Here is a 17,113-nt window from a genome sequence, read left to right as displayed (position 1 = left end):
GTTCACAGGGCTTTGTGCCCGTTAGCAGCCCACAACGTGGAGGATATGATGCGACACACCCCACACGCCCTCCCATCATTAACTCTGGGACAACGGGTCATTTTTTTGACTGCTGAATTTAATGTACTTAGGAGCCGTTTAATTCAGCTTACATTGGTCCATATATGCATATAAAAGTGCTGTAATACAATATTCCAGTTACAAGAAGTAGGTATTTCATAACATACTGACTATGGCACCATTACTCAACAGGCACAGTCTGCTACACCAACTCTCCCTCTGCTTTCCTGTGAGAGTATTTCCAGTTTTGATGTTTATACAAGACTTTAAGTGACGAAGCTGTTTCCGACATCAGCTGCCCCTTCCACTGTGTAATCTGGCCCCAGGGGCATAAGTGCAGTGGCTGAAGGTGGCCAGCCAGGGAAAATGCTCCAGACCCAGGCACCTCAGAGTTTGCTCCTCATCGTCGACTCTGGCAGATCGCTCCTGTTATGCGGCACTCTCAGAAGTCACATTACTGCGTACAGCAGCAGTAGAGGACATGTTTAAGAACTCTTCAAATGAAGGGCCTTCATCCTCAAGGTGTATCTCTGCCTCAAACATACGCTGGAGCAGAGAGTCAACTGTCCTGTACCCTGTAGGTGGCAAAAAGAACAAACACAAAAAAAACAAACACAAACCAAACAACCCCAAACAATCACTGTAAGCATCCATTCTACCCTTCAACAGAAATTACGTAGTGGCTACCTTAAGGCAACCCTTACTCAAAGGCTGCTCCTCATGTTTTACACTAAACAGGCAAGAAAACAAATGCCGCAAGTGATGTTCCCTAGTATTTTACCCCATATACTTTTAAGCACTGTGAGTGCTTGTAAAGGGTAAGAGCATTATCTTAATATTTTAAGCACTTCCATTCCCAGATTTATGATCCCAATCAGTTGCCATGCCAAGAAGCATGAGCTTGGTAAATAGTTAAGGAACAGCAAGAAAGCCAGCAGGAGAAAAAAAAGTTATCAAGCTAGAGGAAAGGAGCATATAGTCACCCTGTGATCCAAGCCAGGAGGAACATGCAGTGTGTATAGGCAGGAGAAAAGATGACAGACTTCTTGGCAACAGCAGGACCTCAGCCACCAAGGCAACATCTTCACAGACTGGCTACTGAAGACAAGCATGCACAGAAGATGAGATAAAAGACAGGAAAAGAAGCTGCCACAGAAGTGAAAAGAAACAGCAAACATTACTGTGCCCAGTTTTCTCAAAACCTGCAGGTGGGTTTATGGCCCAAAGGAAGCAGAAGTGGTGAGAAGCTTCCCCAAGGAGGCCATGATCAGGGACGGTTCAGAGCCATGGCCTCTTCAACAAAAGACTGGGCACACTGTAGGGCTGCACTTACGTTTGGAGGCAATTTTAAACACCAGCCCTTTAGACTGTGGCTTTGTTCCACCTTCCCCCTCGAGGTCATGCTCAGCACTCTCCATGTTATCAAGGAGATGTTCATCTTGGAGCTCATCCCTACACAAAAAGGACTAGAAGTTACCCTGGAGAGAACTCATAGAATCATAGAATTATTCAGATTGGAAAAGACCCTTGGGATCATCGAGTCCAACCATCAGCCCTACTCCACAAAGTTCCCCCCTACACCATATCCCCCAACATCTCATCCAAACAACCCTTAAACACATCCAGGAATGGTGACTCCATCACCTCCCTGGGCAGCCTATTCCACTGTCTAACCACTCCTGTGAAATTTTTTTTCCCCCGAACGTGTTATATATCAGGACTGAATTCAGGTAGCTCTTGACTATAGCAAGTAACAGGATCTTGAACAGAGAGGAGGTTTCCACGGGGAAATGAAGGAAAGAGCATTTGTACCTCAGCCATTATACATTCTGTTCAAATTCATACTCATCCTACCCCGGGGCCCACAGGTACCCAGCAGGATTTTCCTGGGCAGGGCAAGCACCAGTCATGTTAAGTCTCCAGCATCAATCCTGTCCTCTGGGCAACAGCCTGGGGCTGGAAGAGTTCAGCAAGGCAGCCGCAAGGCCTACATGAGTAGCCTTCTGCTAACATCCAGACCAAGCCTATATGGTCACAACAGATTAGCAAGAACTTTGTGACAAGGAAGAGGAGTCTCAGCTCACACCTCAGGACAGAGGGTGGCTTTTTCCTCCAGTCCCACAGCCCTCCTCAAGTGTTCCAAGCCAGCCACATCCAGCACTACGCTTTTGGGGGCTTACTCTTGAACTCCCATTCCCAGCTCCTGGATTTTCCGTTCAATGGCTGTTTCTACTTCACTCTTCTCAAGGGAATACTCCACAAAGAAAGCTTCCAAAATGAACGACACAAAGATACTGAAAGAAATGATGAGCAGAATTACATAACAGCATTTCCTTACTGGCATCCCCCCCGGCTTTTGGGCATCAGCTACTCTCTCAGTATTCCCAGGCTCATTCCCCAGCACACCAAACCCTCCTGTACTGGAGGTGGGGATCTGTAAGTCAGAGCAGCACTCAGTGGAGGTAAGAATAGATGCAGCAGATTCCTCTATGACATGTCCTGGCTGTAAGAGTCATACCATGTGAGACCCCAGGACCACCAGCAGAGTCGTGGCTGGAGGGAAGAGGGAGCTCTGCTCCCTAAGTGAAAGCCAAAACTTACTTGACAATAATTATCACCATCACAATGTGGAAGGCAATGAAATACAGCTTCGCAGGCTGAACCGTCACATTGGCAAATCCATTGGCAAAAAATACAGCAGGAGTTAAGGATAAGAGCGCTAAAGGAGAGCAACATCTCACTGTAGAGTGGTGCTAGGGGAGGAACCAGATAATACTCCCCAGCAATGACCGTCTGAACAAAGCCCCCTGCAAGGACCATTTCTCTGTTGTCTGGCACTACACACATGGGTGCATACAATACAAGGGGAAGAGCAGAGTCTGGGAAGAACATGGATCACCAAGCTCTAGTTTGGACCTTCCACCACAAAGGATATCATGCCACTGATTGACTACAGTGAGCTCCATCAGGACAATGAAGGAAGAGGCAAAGTTGTTGAAGTTGTTCTTGCAGTATTTGGCACGGGCAAACAGAGAATCCTTGAGAGCTGTGTTTCCGCATTCCAGGGAATGAGGAGCGTTTGAGTTTGCAGGGAAGAACTGGATTTTCCCATGGAATAACTCCATGCCAATAATAGCAAATACACAGTACACAACCTGGGAAGAGAAACCCCGTCACCTGCTTCTCCAGTGAGCAGCAAACTCCATGGAAAGTTCAAAGTTCCAACAAGTTTTCCAGCTTCTACAGACATGGCAAGCTGCTGAGGAGCAGCATAGAATCCAAGAGACCCAAGCCACTCAAGAGCAGGAATAATAAGCCAAGAACTCCAGCCCAAATACATGAAGTCTTCTCAAATCATAATAAAAGCTATTTCTAAGTTGTTATTTGAGAAACAGGTGTCTCATTCAGCTTCTTGCCCAAACCATAGTTTGATTCCTTACAGTGTGAAGCCCAGATGGCACAGACCATCCTCACTGCCCCGTGGAGCAAAAAACTGATGTCTTGACCCAGCAACTAGCAGGAACCCAACCCTCTGCACACATTTACAAGTGCAATGACCAAGAATCAAGTGGACACTTACAGTTTCAAAGGCCCGCCCTCTGAAGATTTGCATTTATCCTTTTGGAAACAGCATGAGTGCAAGACTTAAGACACATTCCAGTAAAACTGAAGTGCTTTAAGCTAAGATACAAGGATTTCTTACCAGAGTCAGCCCACCAAATGTCAACATTGTTGGTACGATGTTTATCAGTGTGTTCATGATGACCCGGAACCTACAGCAAATGATTTGTGACAACACCTGCTGTGGGGAGGCTCTTTTAAAGCCCATGCTTGCTTATCATCACATTCCACCCAGCATGTGTTCCCCACATATCCTTATTTATTATATTAGTAAGTCTCCAGAGAGGCTGCAGCAACTGGCCTCATCCCAAGCAGACTGAGACAAGGCTTTGGGATGCTTTGTTGAGTGACTATGGTCAGTCTAAAGCAGCCATGCAGAGCAGCTCAAGGCACTGACTCGGCTAGCCTCTGACACAGCCTGCTCCCCACCCCCAAAACCACACAACCCTATCCCATTCTCCTCATTACCTTTGAATGCTGTCAACAATCCTTATTAGCCTGAGGACCCTTAAGATAAAGACAATGTCCAGGATCTGTTGGCTGTTGTACTTCGTGGCTGAGGAGGGAAAAAATATATTTTTTTATTTGTTATGAAAAATAAGCATAGACGCAAAGCACGTTCCTACATTTGTTATGATTATGTCCTTGGTAAACACTATGTACAACAGGTAGCTATAAAAAAAAGAAAGAGATTGGGTTAGTTCTTAGAAACCCTATAGAAAATTCACTGTCTTGTCAAAAAGCCTCCCAAGCCCAAGGTGACAGCAAAAGACAATTCAAGACCACCAAGTTTCCCAGATGCATGCAGACTGCTTAAGCTGCACTTACTCGATCTCAGGGTGGTATTGAGTATCGTTGCAGTCAAGGCAGCAAAGATGATGAGAGTATCAAACCTAGCACAAGGAAAGGCAGTGCTGTTAGATTTGCAGCGACAGAGAATGAGCACTTAAGCTGCCACACAACATAAAAGCAGTGACCCCCTCTTCCTTACATCTGTGCAAGACAGTCCTGCATCATCTCAAACTATTTGCAGGGTGGGAAGATGGGAAAGCTTTGTTCAGCAAAACACTTTCCCCTGCCCAGCCACTATCTTCACATGCTGCAGAGGCACTTTTGACTGAGATAGAGGGGGGCAGAAAACAGTAGTCTCTGTCAGAACCAGGTTAGGCCAGCACATTGTCCTCTGATGCATACAATCAGTTTAACTCATGTGTCAGGATGTAATTAAGTGGCCCATCTCTACAAAAGACCTTCAGTTCTTGAGGAGCAAAACACAAAGATCTTGCCACACTTCACACCACCCTTAAACATTTATCCCACTCACCAGTTCCAGAACTGATTTTTGCCAAAGAACGCCCTTGGTTCGTAAGTGTACACTTTCAGGAGTATCTCAATTATATACAAAGCAAGGAAGACCCACTCTGCATAAGAAATATAAGGGGTTTCCTCATCCAGAGCAATGAAGATGGCATTTATTAGAATGATCACATCATAAGTCCAAACAAATCCCCTGCAGGAAGAAAGAGAAAAATCAGTTTGCCAATCCCAAGGTGGTAAAAGTTATTTCAGGAGTTCTTTGCTTCCTGTCAAACTCTGCTATTTAGGGAATTACCTTTACCCATCAGTTGTCCCCAAACCTGAGAGTTTAGAAAAGTTACTGCAGAGTTTAGCTTTGCTCTTTAAGTCCAACAAAAAGTAGAGCACAAGCCTTCAAGGAACACTGGGAGCATTGGCAATGGTGTAAAGAGACTGACTGCAACTAAGTTTTCAACAAGACAAGCAGCATTTCTCAAGCAGAAAGACTGGATGAGTAAAACAGAAGACTATACAGAATTGGGAGGGGTGACCGGTACACCAGATGGGTGTCCTGGAGCCAAGAGGGAGCTGGACAAGCTGGAAAGTGGGCAGAGAGGAACCCCACCATGTTCAAAGGGAAATGCAAAGTCCTGTTCCTAGGGAGGAATAACCTCAGGCACCAGCACAGGATGGGGGTGAACCGCAGAGGGTCGGGAGTGGGGTGGGGGGGTCTTGGTTGACAAGCTGAACGTGAGCCAGCAATGCACCCTGGTGGCAAAGGAGGCCAACAGCATCCTGGCCCATGCTAGGAAGTGTGACAGCTCCATGGAAGAGATTTTCCCCCATCTACTAGTAAGGTCACATTTAGAGTACTGTGTCCACAACTGGACTCACCAGTATAAGAGACACGAACATACCGGAGCGACTGCAGCGAAGGGTCACAAAACTGATTAAAGGATAGTCTAACACATTACATGTGGAGAGCACTGGGATTGTTCAGCCTGAGAGGGAAGAGGGTCAGGGGACTCTCAATATGTATAAATACCTCATGGAAAGGTGTAGAGAAGACAGAGCCAGACTCTTCTCAGTGGCATCCAGTGGAAGCACAAGAGGCAAGGGGCACAAGTTGAAATACAAGATTTTCCATTTAAACAAAAACGCTTGCTTTTTTTAACCCAATGGTTAAAAACCCACTGGAGCAGACTGTAGAAAGGTTATGGAGTCTCCATCCTTGGAAATACTCAAAACCCAACTGGACACAGCCCCAAGTAGCCTACTCCAGTTCACCCTGCTTTGAGTGAGGGTGTTACAATAGACCATCTCTAGAAGTTTCTTCCAATTTCAGTAATTTTGCGATTCTGGGAAGACTCAAGTGTCAAACAGAGCACTAGCTGCTCATAGTACCAACTTGTTAAGACCCAGTGAAGCAGCACAATGCAGCTTTGCAGCAAAGTCTGCTGAGATGAGATCATCTTTAAGTGAAGCACTTAGTCTAGTCCTTCAAGGCAGGCCATAAAGCACTTCTTGCTTTTAGTAGAATCTATTTACACTGAGCACCTATAGAAGGTCTGAACAAGTGGGACTGAAAGAGGTATGGAGCTGACAATAGCCAAGTCCAGTTTCTCCACACCACTGAAAGTAGGTCAAGAGCACAGCTAGTCCACAGACCATTTTTTAAAAACCGAAGACCCAATATTTGCTTAGACGCAGTTTGTGCTTTCCAGCATGACACCCAGGTGAGCATTTGCTTGCAACACCACTGCTCTGCAGCCCTTTGAACATTAAGAGCTGCTTGCTCCAGCAGCAGAGGCTTACCTGTGCCTAACCATGCTGCGCAGGAACCGACTCAGGGCTGACTTGTATACACCAGGCATCCATTGCCCCAGTGGATGGCTGCGTATTTTCAGGGTAATCACTTGGATGTTGAGGAGATCTGCCAGCTGTACAAAGGACTTCTTGTCTACAGTAGGGGAGAGCATTACACAGTCTGCTGTTATTAAAAAGAAGACAGTGTCCAGCAAACACAAACCTATATGCACGCTAGCTGCAGCAGTGTGGACTCAATATCTGTTTGCTGCAGCAGGCAAAGCACATGCCCAGAGCGGTATCCACCACAAAACAGGCTGATCTCACTCCTCAAGCAGCTCCTCTTGCTCCATTCCTGGGACACTGGCTCAAGCTATAGGCCAACAACCAGCACAAACCTTTAATGATCAGGATGGGCATGATCTAGCATGAGGAGACTGACCCATCTCTCTGGATATCCTGTTTCCAGCAGAAGCAGGGTGAAAGGCTCCAGAGGACTCTGTGGGAAGCCACATTGCTTGGAGGAATCTGGTAACAAGGGAGGCTTTCCTTGTCCTGTGCTGGGAACAGGAAGTCCCATTCTCCACAGTGAGCTTGGCCTGATGTCAAATGGCCATGAAGAGCTGCCCACAGCATACATGACACAGGCTACAGCACAGGCAGAAAGAACCACCTTTCAGGACTCAAGCAATCTGAAGGAAGCAGAAAGAGTGGCCTGGAGTCCCTCTGGGTCCATTACAGACCACAAGTCCCAGTGCCAAAACCCCTGAAGGATCAGGCTCATGACCTCAGGGTCCTCTCCAATCCCCTGAGCATAGCAGTGCCCCACTACTCACCTATGAAACCCTTCTGCTCGTCATCCGAGATGCGTAGCAGTAGCTCTCGGTGGGAGTTGCTGATATCAGGAGCCACCAGCTTGACAAGCTGCTTCCACTGGGCCTCTCTAACCACAAACTGTGCTCCCTCCTCTTCCTTCAGGATGTTGAAGGCCTCTATCATCTTGCAGTGCTTCATGTAAGCAAGCTTACGGATCTCATTCTAGAGAGAGTATTGTGATTCAGGCAGCTTCAGTCACCCTTCCTCTTTTTTTTTTTAAAAGAAAATCTTATTTCATGGCACAGAGATGCAAGACTCAGAGGAACACACTTGGAGTATATTAGACAAAAGTACAGCACAGTCAGTGGGGGTGAGGAGTAGTGCTATTTAACAGGCAAATGTGGACTGTCTGCACAGCACTCTGGAAGCATCAATGGATTTCTTGCTGCTGGGAGATGCATTGAAAAACCGGAAGAAGAGACAAAGGATAGTGTCTAACAGGAAGGAGACAACAAAGATCACAGGATCTGCATGTCCACAGGTCACAGAAGCAAAGAGGATGCGTCCACACATGCTTCCCATGCGTAAGTGAGTACTGCTGAGATCAGGGGTGGAGATCCTACTCTGCACACAATTATGAGCAGGCTACAGAATCTTATACCCTTCCTTGGGAGACCAGCCTCTGGGAAGACCTAGCAACCTGCTTACTGAGAAAATGTCAGTCCCCTCATGGAAGCACCCAGAATTTCCAGCTCTCACCCTTTGATCACAAGTACTAAACTGCACCTACTCAGTTTGGGTAGGAGCAGCAAGAGTTCTGATTCACGTACACCTCCACTTACATTTCCTTTGCTTTAAGAGCATATGCAGTGCAGATAAAGTGTGCTGTGTGCTTATAGCCAACTCAAATCAGTCTCCTGCATAGAGCCAGCATTTCTGAGGTAGGACTAAGGCTCTAACAGCAATAACACAGAGACACCTGTGTTGCAACTTCTTGGGCCCACAGCACTACAGAATGTTTCATTGTTAAATGCTAAAAACAGAACTTGCAACAATCCTCGTGATATGAAAGGTGGACCTGTGCTTGTTATTTGCAGTGCAACAAAGGCAAGAAGCTGAACCCCTTCTCCAGAGGCAGATGCTTTCCAAGGGAAAGCCAAATATTTCATTACAAGGTTATATCGAACAGCAGGCAGTCACCAATCACTATTTGCTCCTCCAAACATTACCTTCAGGTGTTTTTTGTAGTTGTTGTACACAACAGCCAGGAAGAGAGACATGAAGATATAAGTGTTGACGATGACAAAGGCAATGAAAAACAGGGCATACCATGAGCTGAAGTCAAATGCCGGCATCCTAGAGAAGGGGAGAGAGGTTGCTACTTGCTAGGCAAACAAAGAAAAGAAGCCACAAGAAAACAGTCCTCCAGATGGATATCTAAGTACTGTTTTGGATAGCTAGATAAAGGTTGCCAGATAACACCCAAGCTAAAACCCATGCATTAGTTCAGTTAGAGAACAGTTGTCTTCCACTAGGTTTTCATTCTAGTTTATCAGGCTCTGACTGAAGGGATGCAGAGGAGAAAGCACAGAGATTGAGCTTCTGTCAGCATGGCTAAATTTAAGTGCAGAGTCTTGAGGTGGTATCTCAGTCATAAGCTGGTTATTGCCTTCACAGACCCTGACTGCACACAGACCTCCTCTTCTACTTACTCTAGGAGGACTAGCAGCATTTTTCTGTCTAAATGCCCAGGGTCCCTGTAACATCCCAGTTCTGTTCAGTACATCTCCAGTATGCAAATGAGTGTGCCATTCCTCCCTGTCCCCCATCTTTGATGGCACCTTCACAGTACAAATGGAAATGGGAATCCAGTTAGAAGAAATGAAGATGGAAAGCCCAACCCTCACATAAGTTTAACACAGATGTACAAATTAAAATGAGTCTGCACAGAAAGACTTGCAAATATTACAAGAGAAAAGACACCTGATCACCGCAGCACATTCATCCTTTTCACAAAAGGGTTTTTAATCAAAGACTATGTTTGTCCCTCCAGCTTAAGCCTTCATCAGCTACTGGGTCGTTTGGAAAGCAGTATTTTTATTGCTTCTTTTCTAAAAGCCTTCCTAACCTCAGACTGTGGTTCAGAGCCATTTATAAAACAGATGGCTGAGAATTCATGAAGCCCCTGAAGGCTGGAAAAGTAAAAACCCTGTTGCTGCTCTGAAATACCTTCTTGTGCAAATCACAGTATTGTTCTAACCAGAGATTTGGCCACTAGGAGCAGGACACCAGCATTCACAACAAAAAGACTGCAAGCTCAGCATACATACATAACATCCGGGCTGTTTGCTGTCGTCACCAGCACATAGAGGTCAAAGACAATTTCTAAGTAGTTTCTGAAATATGGCAAGCCTTCTGCTGTCTGAAGATTCCTAAGAGGAAAAGGACAATCTGAAGTTAAGCATAGAGATCACATGTCCCACCACAGAAGCTGCACATATCAGCAGTGCTTGTATTCACTAGTAATTGTTTGGAGTTGCCAGATTCCCTCCTGCCTGAAAGTATCACGTACATTCTTCCCACCCAGCTCTGAGCAAAGGAAGTATTCACACCTCTCACCGAACAGCTTCAAGGCCATGAGGGAGAACATGAGAAGGCTAAACATGAAGAGCAAGAAGACATAGGTGATCTCTGGCAGTGTGTTGCGGATGCTGCGGAAGGCTCTTCGAATCTGCTAGGGAGAAGGAAAGTGTTTAGAGGCAAGATTGTACCCATTCTTCCCCTCACCATCTTATCTGGATCAAACACGTACACATGGTCACACAAGCAAAGTGGGACATTCTTCTGTCACCTGGCAGGAGAGATTCTGACCCAGATGTGCCAGCTACTCTGCTAAAACCCATGCAAGAGTACCAGGCCATTCCTCCTCATTCCCCAGAGGCGATGCTAGAAGGACAAACCCTATTTACATGCCATCATGAACTCAGCTAGCCAAGAGACAGAGGGCCTTGTGGCACTGCTGAGATGCTCTTGCTGCAGGGGACTCATCATGGACAGAAGCTTCAGGCCACAAAACACATGCTCTGAGTTCAACTGCTCCCTCCTCCAGGCCTCCACACCAGTCATTTATTCATTTGTAAGTTGGGACCAAAATGATCTTAAGCAGCAGGGCAAAGATCTCCCCGTGACAAGAGGCATCAGAGTCCAAATCACCCATCTAGACTCTAAGTCCAGTTTCTGAGAACAGCATGACACTTGTGCTTGTTTGCCTAGGAGACTTCCAGAAATAAGTAACCTGGGCCCTGACCCAGGGAGAAACAGTTTTCTCATCTGCAGTGCTGCTCACATTCACATCTCCTGAGGACAGCATCTGACTGATTGCAAACAGAGATTGCTCCTCCACACAGGCTGGACTGAGCACAGCCCACAGGTTGACCTTACAAGAAACGTTCTTACTTCTCCATGCAGTCTTAGACTTTGTTAAGTACCATCTTCCCTAAAACCATCACAGCACTGTGTTTGCTGAGTTCTAGTTCCAGCCCCAAGCACGCTTAGGGCTCTGGACAGCGGTAACCCAGCCCATCAGTACAGGGAGAAGCCTTTCAGTACTTGGAACACAGCCCAGGCAGCACCAGTGCAAACACACTTTTCTCCATCTCCAGTTCTTGTTTTAGGCTACTTCTGAGAGAAGCCTTCATTCACAGGAGCCTAAATGATGCCATTTCTGCACAAAAATCCCCTGCTTCTCAAAAAGCAGCAGGCTGTCCAAAACCAGACCCTGCACCAGGGATACATCCCACCAGACCTCTTCCCTACCTGGCGACTCTCTGCAAAGTTGATCAGAAAGATGGGCCTCACAATTCTTGACCATCGAATGCTCCTCACATCATACATCCTGAGGACCCCATATATGGCCAAGTCTGTTAGGGATAACTGTAGAAGAAAGAAGGAAAATTTCCATAAGCAATGTTGGAAATGGGTCTAGATGGCGATGACAATAGGGTGACAAGACAGATGCCCACACAACAGGTTTGTGAGGACAGGCCCAATTGTTGGTTGATCTGGCCATGGCTCTTGTAGAGCCCTTGAAAATCAGGCCTGTGTTATCAGGAAAGCAATAGGAGGAAAAAGGCCACCTCCACACTGTCCACTTCAACTCTGGGTGCTTCCCTAGGCCTAACTCACCAGGATTGCAACCATGATGCAGATATTCTTGGTATCCTTCCAGAACATGTTGCGAAGGGTGACTTTTGCAAAATGTGTCAGTCGGCCAAAGAACACCACAAGACACAACACTTCAACCACAGAGGTGACCTGCAGAGAGAGAAGGGGCCCAAGTCAGGACAACCAAGAGCAGCACTAGCCTTTTTCACACTGATGAGTACATTCAGGTTGGGGTACAGCCAAAAGAAAACCAGAGGCAGCATAAAAGTTTTTCCAGTGGGTTTTTGTTGTCAGCTGTTTTACAGGCTCACATAGCCAGTGCTAAGCAATAGTTCCAGGCTGCCTTTTGTGATATTCCCTGCCACAGGCAGGTCAAAGCCAGTAAATTTGTATTTGCTTAGGATTCAAGGAGCACATTTCTCAAACACACTAGTGCAGGACAAATAAAGACTACAGAAAAATCAGTCCTAAGGGCAACTCTCTGCTTCTGCTTTCAGGCATGAAGACTGAACTTGGGTCACATAGAAGGGTAGAATTTTTCTCCAAGATGCAGAAAAGCGATGTGTCTTTGTCCACAGTCACATCAGCCACTGCTGACAGCCATGACGGCTCTCATGTCTAGCTCCTATACCGCTTTTTTGTTCCCACTTCATGAGATCAAAGATATCAACAGAAATATTAGCATCAAGCAATAAACCCTTGCTTGCTCTACCAAGCAACACAATGATACTTGCATTGCTGCTTCTATATTGAAAACTTACCAGGAAGGGGAGCGGATACACAGCAGGTTCTTCAAACACCGCAAGGGACAGGTTGAGAAAGATGAAGAAGTAGGTGGCTGTTCGCATAATCCAGTGGTTATAGAGATAATAAAGCCTGTAGAAAGAGGGCAGTGGCACCATAAGTGAAAGCTTCAGTACACATACCCATGTGTTCACCAAATGCATCTTGAAAGAACAGCACATGCTGTCCCAAACAGCCATGGAAGAAGGGCAAGAGCAGCACAATTCTGGCTAGCCAGGGATTTGGCAATTTGTTTCCTGGTCCTTTCTTATAGTCTCATAGCTGATGGATGCTACACTCCCTTTCCAGAAGCAAAAAGCCCAGGAAGGTGGAACACAGGCATTCTTCAGGTCAGTTTAAGACTGCAACATACAGATTTGGTAACGCCGTTTCCTTTTCTGTCATTACCTTGCTCCTTAATTTGAGTGCAAACTTCTGCTAAGATCAGGTATCCACATGACACACAAACTAAATCTGATTAGTTATCTAACACCCTTTCTTTGCAGGTTAAAAGGCAAAGAGATAAGAAAAGCCACCAGAGAACAGTATGGAGTTTCACAGTAAGCTTTTTTTTTAACATATACAGAGCTTAAGCAGTATTCTGTCCCTATAGGCAGCAAAACCTCTGGTGAATGCTAGCAATAACCATGAACACATCCAGCTCCAAGACTCCCACAGGAGGTTTCACACAGTGGCATGCAACAGTGGCTCCTCTGGGGAGATGCAGAACAGATCTGTGGAGCATATGGTTTCTCTGCCAATAAAAAAAGCTGCCAACATTGCCAAACAGTCATTTCATCTGCCCAATAACCACCTGCATAAAGGCTACAGGGCAGGTGACATGATATTATACCCTTAATAACACCATCAAAGACACAGCCACTTAAAACCTGCTCATTTCTACTATTTATACTGAGCATGCTTGGGCAGTACAAGATTACATGCACACAGTCTGTTTTTCCAAAGCAGACAGGCATTACAGCTACACAACACAACAGCATACATCTGCTCAAATCCTCTGTAACAAACATACCTAGCCACAATTGTGTCTCCAAGGTACCCCAAAAACATTATCAGCTAAGACATGAGAACTAAGTATAAAGGGAGGGGTTTTGTGGGGAGGGCTACAGGAGCCATTAATGCTCACACACTGCTTTGTGGGCAGCCCTGTATCGCGGTTCCCTTCTATACTAGCCACCTTCTCTTAAATTTTACAGAAAGAAACAGTTTGCCTAAAGCAATCCCAGTTGGAGGGAAACATCACCTCTCTGAAGCTGCTTGGCCTCTTAACCATCAGCTAAAAGTGAAGAGAGTCACTGCAGCAGGCAAAACAGTCTTAAGAGAAATTCCCCGTCACCGCCAATTAGCTTTTAATTACTCCCCTAGCAGCTACCACCCATTCTGAAGTACACCTGAGCAAACTCACCATCTGCTCTATCAATTCGCTGAAGTTCTGGTGGGCAGCGGCTTGGCGTCACCCACTGCCACACTAGCTGGCAACACGGGTGTCCACCTAGCACAGGGCTGTTCTCCCACCCAGGCCAACCACGCAGCCCCCCGCTACCCAAACCCTGCCACTTACACCCAGCACAGCCACACTCCAGCATCCCCCTCCACACAGGTGAGGGCTGACCAAGCTCTCCAAACTCCTCATTCCCACAGAGTGCTGCAGCTTCAGTCTTGAAAAATTTGAATTTTTTTTTGCCTCTAGGAAAAAGCAAGCTTTTGTCTCCTTTCCCAGATGCACTAAGCCCCGTTCAACATCCACGTTTCAGCTTAAATCCGGTTCTGTGCATCCCACCCCTCCAACCTCCCCAGCACACAGCCCGTGAACCCGAGGCCCCCAGACTTTTTTAGCTGTCGCTCTTTGGACACAGTTGCGGTCGGTTCTTCGCATCCCACCTCGACTGCCCCGCACACTGCCTTCGAAACCAGCACGGAGCCCTGCTCCGGCGGGACGGCAGGGGTGCTTGTGGGGACACGGTCCCCCTTACCTGACTGCCTCCGGGGAGGTCTTAAAAGGAATGTTTCTGTTGTACTGCGCATCGGAGACAAACGCCGCTGCCAGCAGCAGATCCTGCGGAAAGGGGAAAAGCACAGACAGTAGGTGATGGAGCCTGAAACAAAACTTAAGGCAAACGTTCAAAGGAGACCCCTTTCCCCCCAGGGCGCGGTACAGCGGCGAGGAGCGGCACAAGGCATAGGGCAGCCTCCCGCGCCCCCCTGCTGCTCACGGGGACCCACCAGCCCGCTCCGCTACCTGCGAAGCCGCCTCCGCCATGGCGCGGGCAGACGCGGCGCCTCTCCCGCCCCACCGCCTTTAACGGGGCCCGGCCCGGCCCCGCCGGAAGCGGGGGGGGACGGGGGCGGTGCCGAGCCGGAGCGGAGCGGGGATGGGGCTGGAGGCGCTGCGGCCGCGGGTCGTTCGCTGGGCGCTGCTGGGCGCTTTCGCGGCCGGGGTGCTGGTGGGCTGGCAGGCCGCCCGTGCCCGCCGCCGCTTCCTCCGCTGGCGCCAGCGCCGCCTCCAGCGCCGCCTCGCCGCCGCCCAGGAGCAGCTAGAGGCGGCGTGAAGCCCGGGAGAGGGAGGCCTCGGTGCGTCCCTCGCGGCCGGCCTCCCCTCCCTACCCTCGCGTCGGCTTCGGGAAGGGCGACGCGAGCCTCCGGTTGTCTCCTCCTGCAGCTTCGCCTCGGCGTGAGCAGAAGCGGATTCGCCCCGCGCTGCTGTCAGAGCTGGTGGAAATGGCGTTGAAGCACCGCTGGAAAAGGACGGCATCCGTGGAATACCGGCGGCTCTCTTTTGTTCCTTGGACGACAAGATCCTAGGCTGCAATCAGACTAACCTCACAAAATCCTGAGGGTACAGGAACAACGACACCAAATGTATTTCCCTATTTCAAAGGGTTGTCTGTATTTGTCTCGCTCTAAGTCTACATATGCTCCTCTGTCCTTGCCAGGAAGTGCTACCAATACATTAAACTATCAGAAATCATGACACGATGTTCCTAGATGTGTTTATTTCTTGGATAAGTGAAAACATACCTTTCAGGCGCTTGTAACAAGTGACAAATCTCTTTATGAAAGTACACGTGAAAAAAATCAGTGGGGACAATTAAGTGGTGAAATAGCTGCACGCTTCGGCAGGGTGAATGAGCAAATTAGATTGAGGAGGCTTGTGCTTTGGACTCTGAATTTCTTCTTGCACTTTGGGCAAGGGACTGTGGAGATAGCTGTAGCACATTCTGTCTTCCCCTCCCATCACTGGCAAATTCCAGAAGAGTATTCTTTGAGTCTGATAAAGGGGGGTGCTCCTGTTTTCTGCTGGAGGATTTACTGCACACTGTGCAGCCTGCTGGTTTTCAACTATATTACAGAGCTGTCAAAGTTTTAAAATTTCTCGGGAAAAAGCCCCAAATTGTCCAGCACCCCTTAAGATCACAAAATGCTGATCTGATAGTCCTGGGGCTTTTTAGCAGCAACAAGGTTTCAAACCTGTGGAAGTTCCTCCAGTGCAAACACTGGGCTGTGCAGTATTGAGCGCTCATGTTCAGCAGAGCAGCAGTTCACTGGAGCGCATCATTCAAACTCATCTCAGGCTGAGTTGCACTTACATTCCCAGCAAAGCATTGACACCTTTTCACAGTGTGCTTTTTGATGGTTTTTAACCTGGAGACCGGCAGGCTGTTAGAAGCAGGGGTTTCAGTACGGCTGCCAATGCCATGCTGTGGCCTTGCCTGCGTACAGGAGACATTCTGTCGGGGCGGGGGCAGCGGTTACCAATAAGTGTGAAGGGTGTGCTCATGCATTTTCCAGCGAAAGTGAGAAGCCTCAGGGGTTGCCCTGGGGAGGGCAGGGGCAGGATTACCTGCGGGGTGGCCACGGGCTAGCTGTCTGCCAGTGCCCACACTGTCACTGAAAACCGGGATAAAAATAACTTACCGACACCAATTTGATGCAGGTAAGCAGACACTTCTTTATTGACGGCCGGACGTGTAGGGGAGTGTTCTCACCACCAACACGTACCAGGCACCAGAATCATACACCTTATATAGAATTTACTCATACATATGCATTATGTATTCATAAACATACAATTTCTAAGAAATCATTAACATATTCTCCTCCTATTTCCGATTCTGCGCAGTAAAGGTTAGAAATGTTTAGAAATGGGTCTGAGGTGTAATGTGAGTAGGTGGTCCATGAGTTGGTGGTCACGATCTCCCCCTGCCAGAATTACCTTCTGCTTAAGGACACAGTTTTCTTGGCAGGTACTCGCAAGCTGTTATGGTCACTTCCCTCAGTTCCCATTAATCCTGGACCTTGACAACTACTTGCATTCTTCTAGTCCTATGTATGTATTATAAATCCGTTTACAAACCATCTTGTGTTTTGTTACCTAGGTTCTAACCGTTCCTACTAAACAATTATGACCAATCCCTTCGGCTTTGGTACGGGACTGTACAGGGGATTTTAGAGTAGCAGTCGGTTGCTGGATTCAAAATACAATAAATGTAAAATGATTTTTACTAAAATATCTCTTAATTCTATACTTGATCTATACTAAATCAAA

At 47.4% G+C, this 17,113-nt stretch overlaps 2 protein-coding genes across 6 annotated transcripts; one reads left to right on the top strand and one right to left on the bottom strand.

The window, feature by feature from the left end:
• Positions 1-132: 132 nt before the first annotated feature.
• Positions 133-14,899, bottom strand: LOC141959428 (two pore channel protein 2-like). Of its 5 annotated transcripts, XR_012633608.1 has the most exons (20): positions 14,807-14,899; positions 14,541-14,623; positions 12,525-12,639; positions 11,785-11,913; positions 11,416-11,532; positions 10,212-10,330; positions 9,930-10,031; positions 8,829-8,955; positions 7,620-7,821; positions 6,793-6,937; positions 5,006-5,191; positions 4,510-4,574; positions 4,150-4,237; positions 3,764-3,833; positions 2,996-3,215; positions 2,662-2,752; positions 2,241-2,354; positions 1,394-1,512; positions 1,044-1,206; positions 532-635 (listed from the first exon to the last, which is right to left on the bottom strand). XR_012633608.1 is itself a non-coding variant. In XM_074903890.1 (19 exons), the coding sequence occupies exons 1-19, from the start codon at positions 14,825-14,827 to the stop codon at positions 490-492; spliced, it is 2,259 nt and encodes a 752-aa protein (XP_074759991.1). In that variant the 5' UTR covers positions 14,828-14,899; the 3' UTR covers positions 133-489. The 5 variants fall into 5 exon arrangements, 4 of the variants coding, with proteins under 4 accessions (XP_074759991.1, XP_074760850.1, XP_074762221.1 ...); XM_074903890.1 differs by lacking the exon at positions 1,044-1,206 and having other exon boundaries at positions 133-635; XM_074904749.1 differs by having other exon boundaries at positions 522-1,206.
• On the top strand, positions 14,836-15,538 carry MTLN (mitoregulin). Its single transcript, XM_074911813.1, has 2 exons — positions 14,836-15,138; positions 15,227-15,538. Exon 1 carries the CDS (start codon positions 14,940-14,942, stop codon positions 15,114-15,116), a length of 177 nt encoding a protein of 58 aa, XP_074767914.1. The 5' UTR covers positions 14,836-14,939; the 3' UTR covers positions 15,117-15,138; positions 15,227-15,538.
• Positions 15,539-17,113: the final 1,575 nt, after the last annotated feature.

This window comes from Athene noctua, chromosome 1 (genome assembly GCF_965140245.1).
Source record: "Athene noctua chromosome 1, bAthNoc1.hap1.1, whole genome shotgun sequence".
In the NCBI taxonomy this organism is placed as follows: domain Eukaryota; kingdom Metazoa; phylum Chordata; class Aves; order Strigiformes; family Strigidae; genus Athene; species Athene noctua.
Note: the sequence above shows the minus strand (reverse complement) of the source record. Positions and strands in the feature narration are given on the sequence as shown.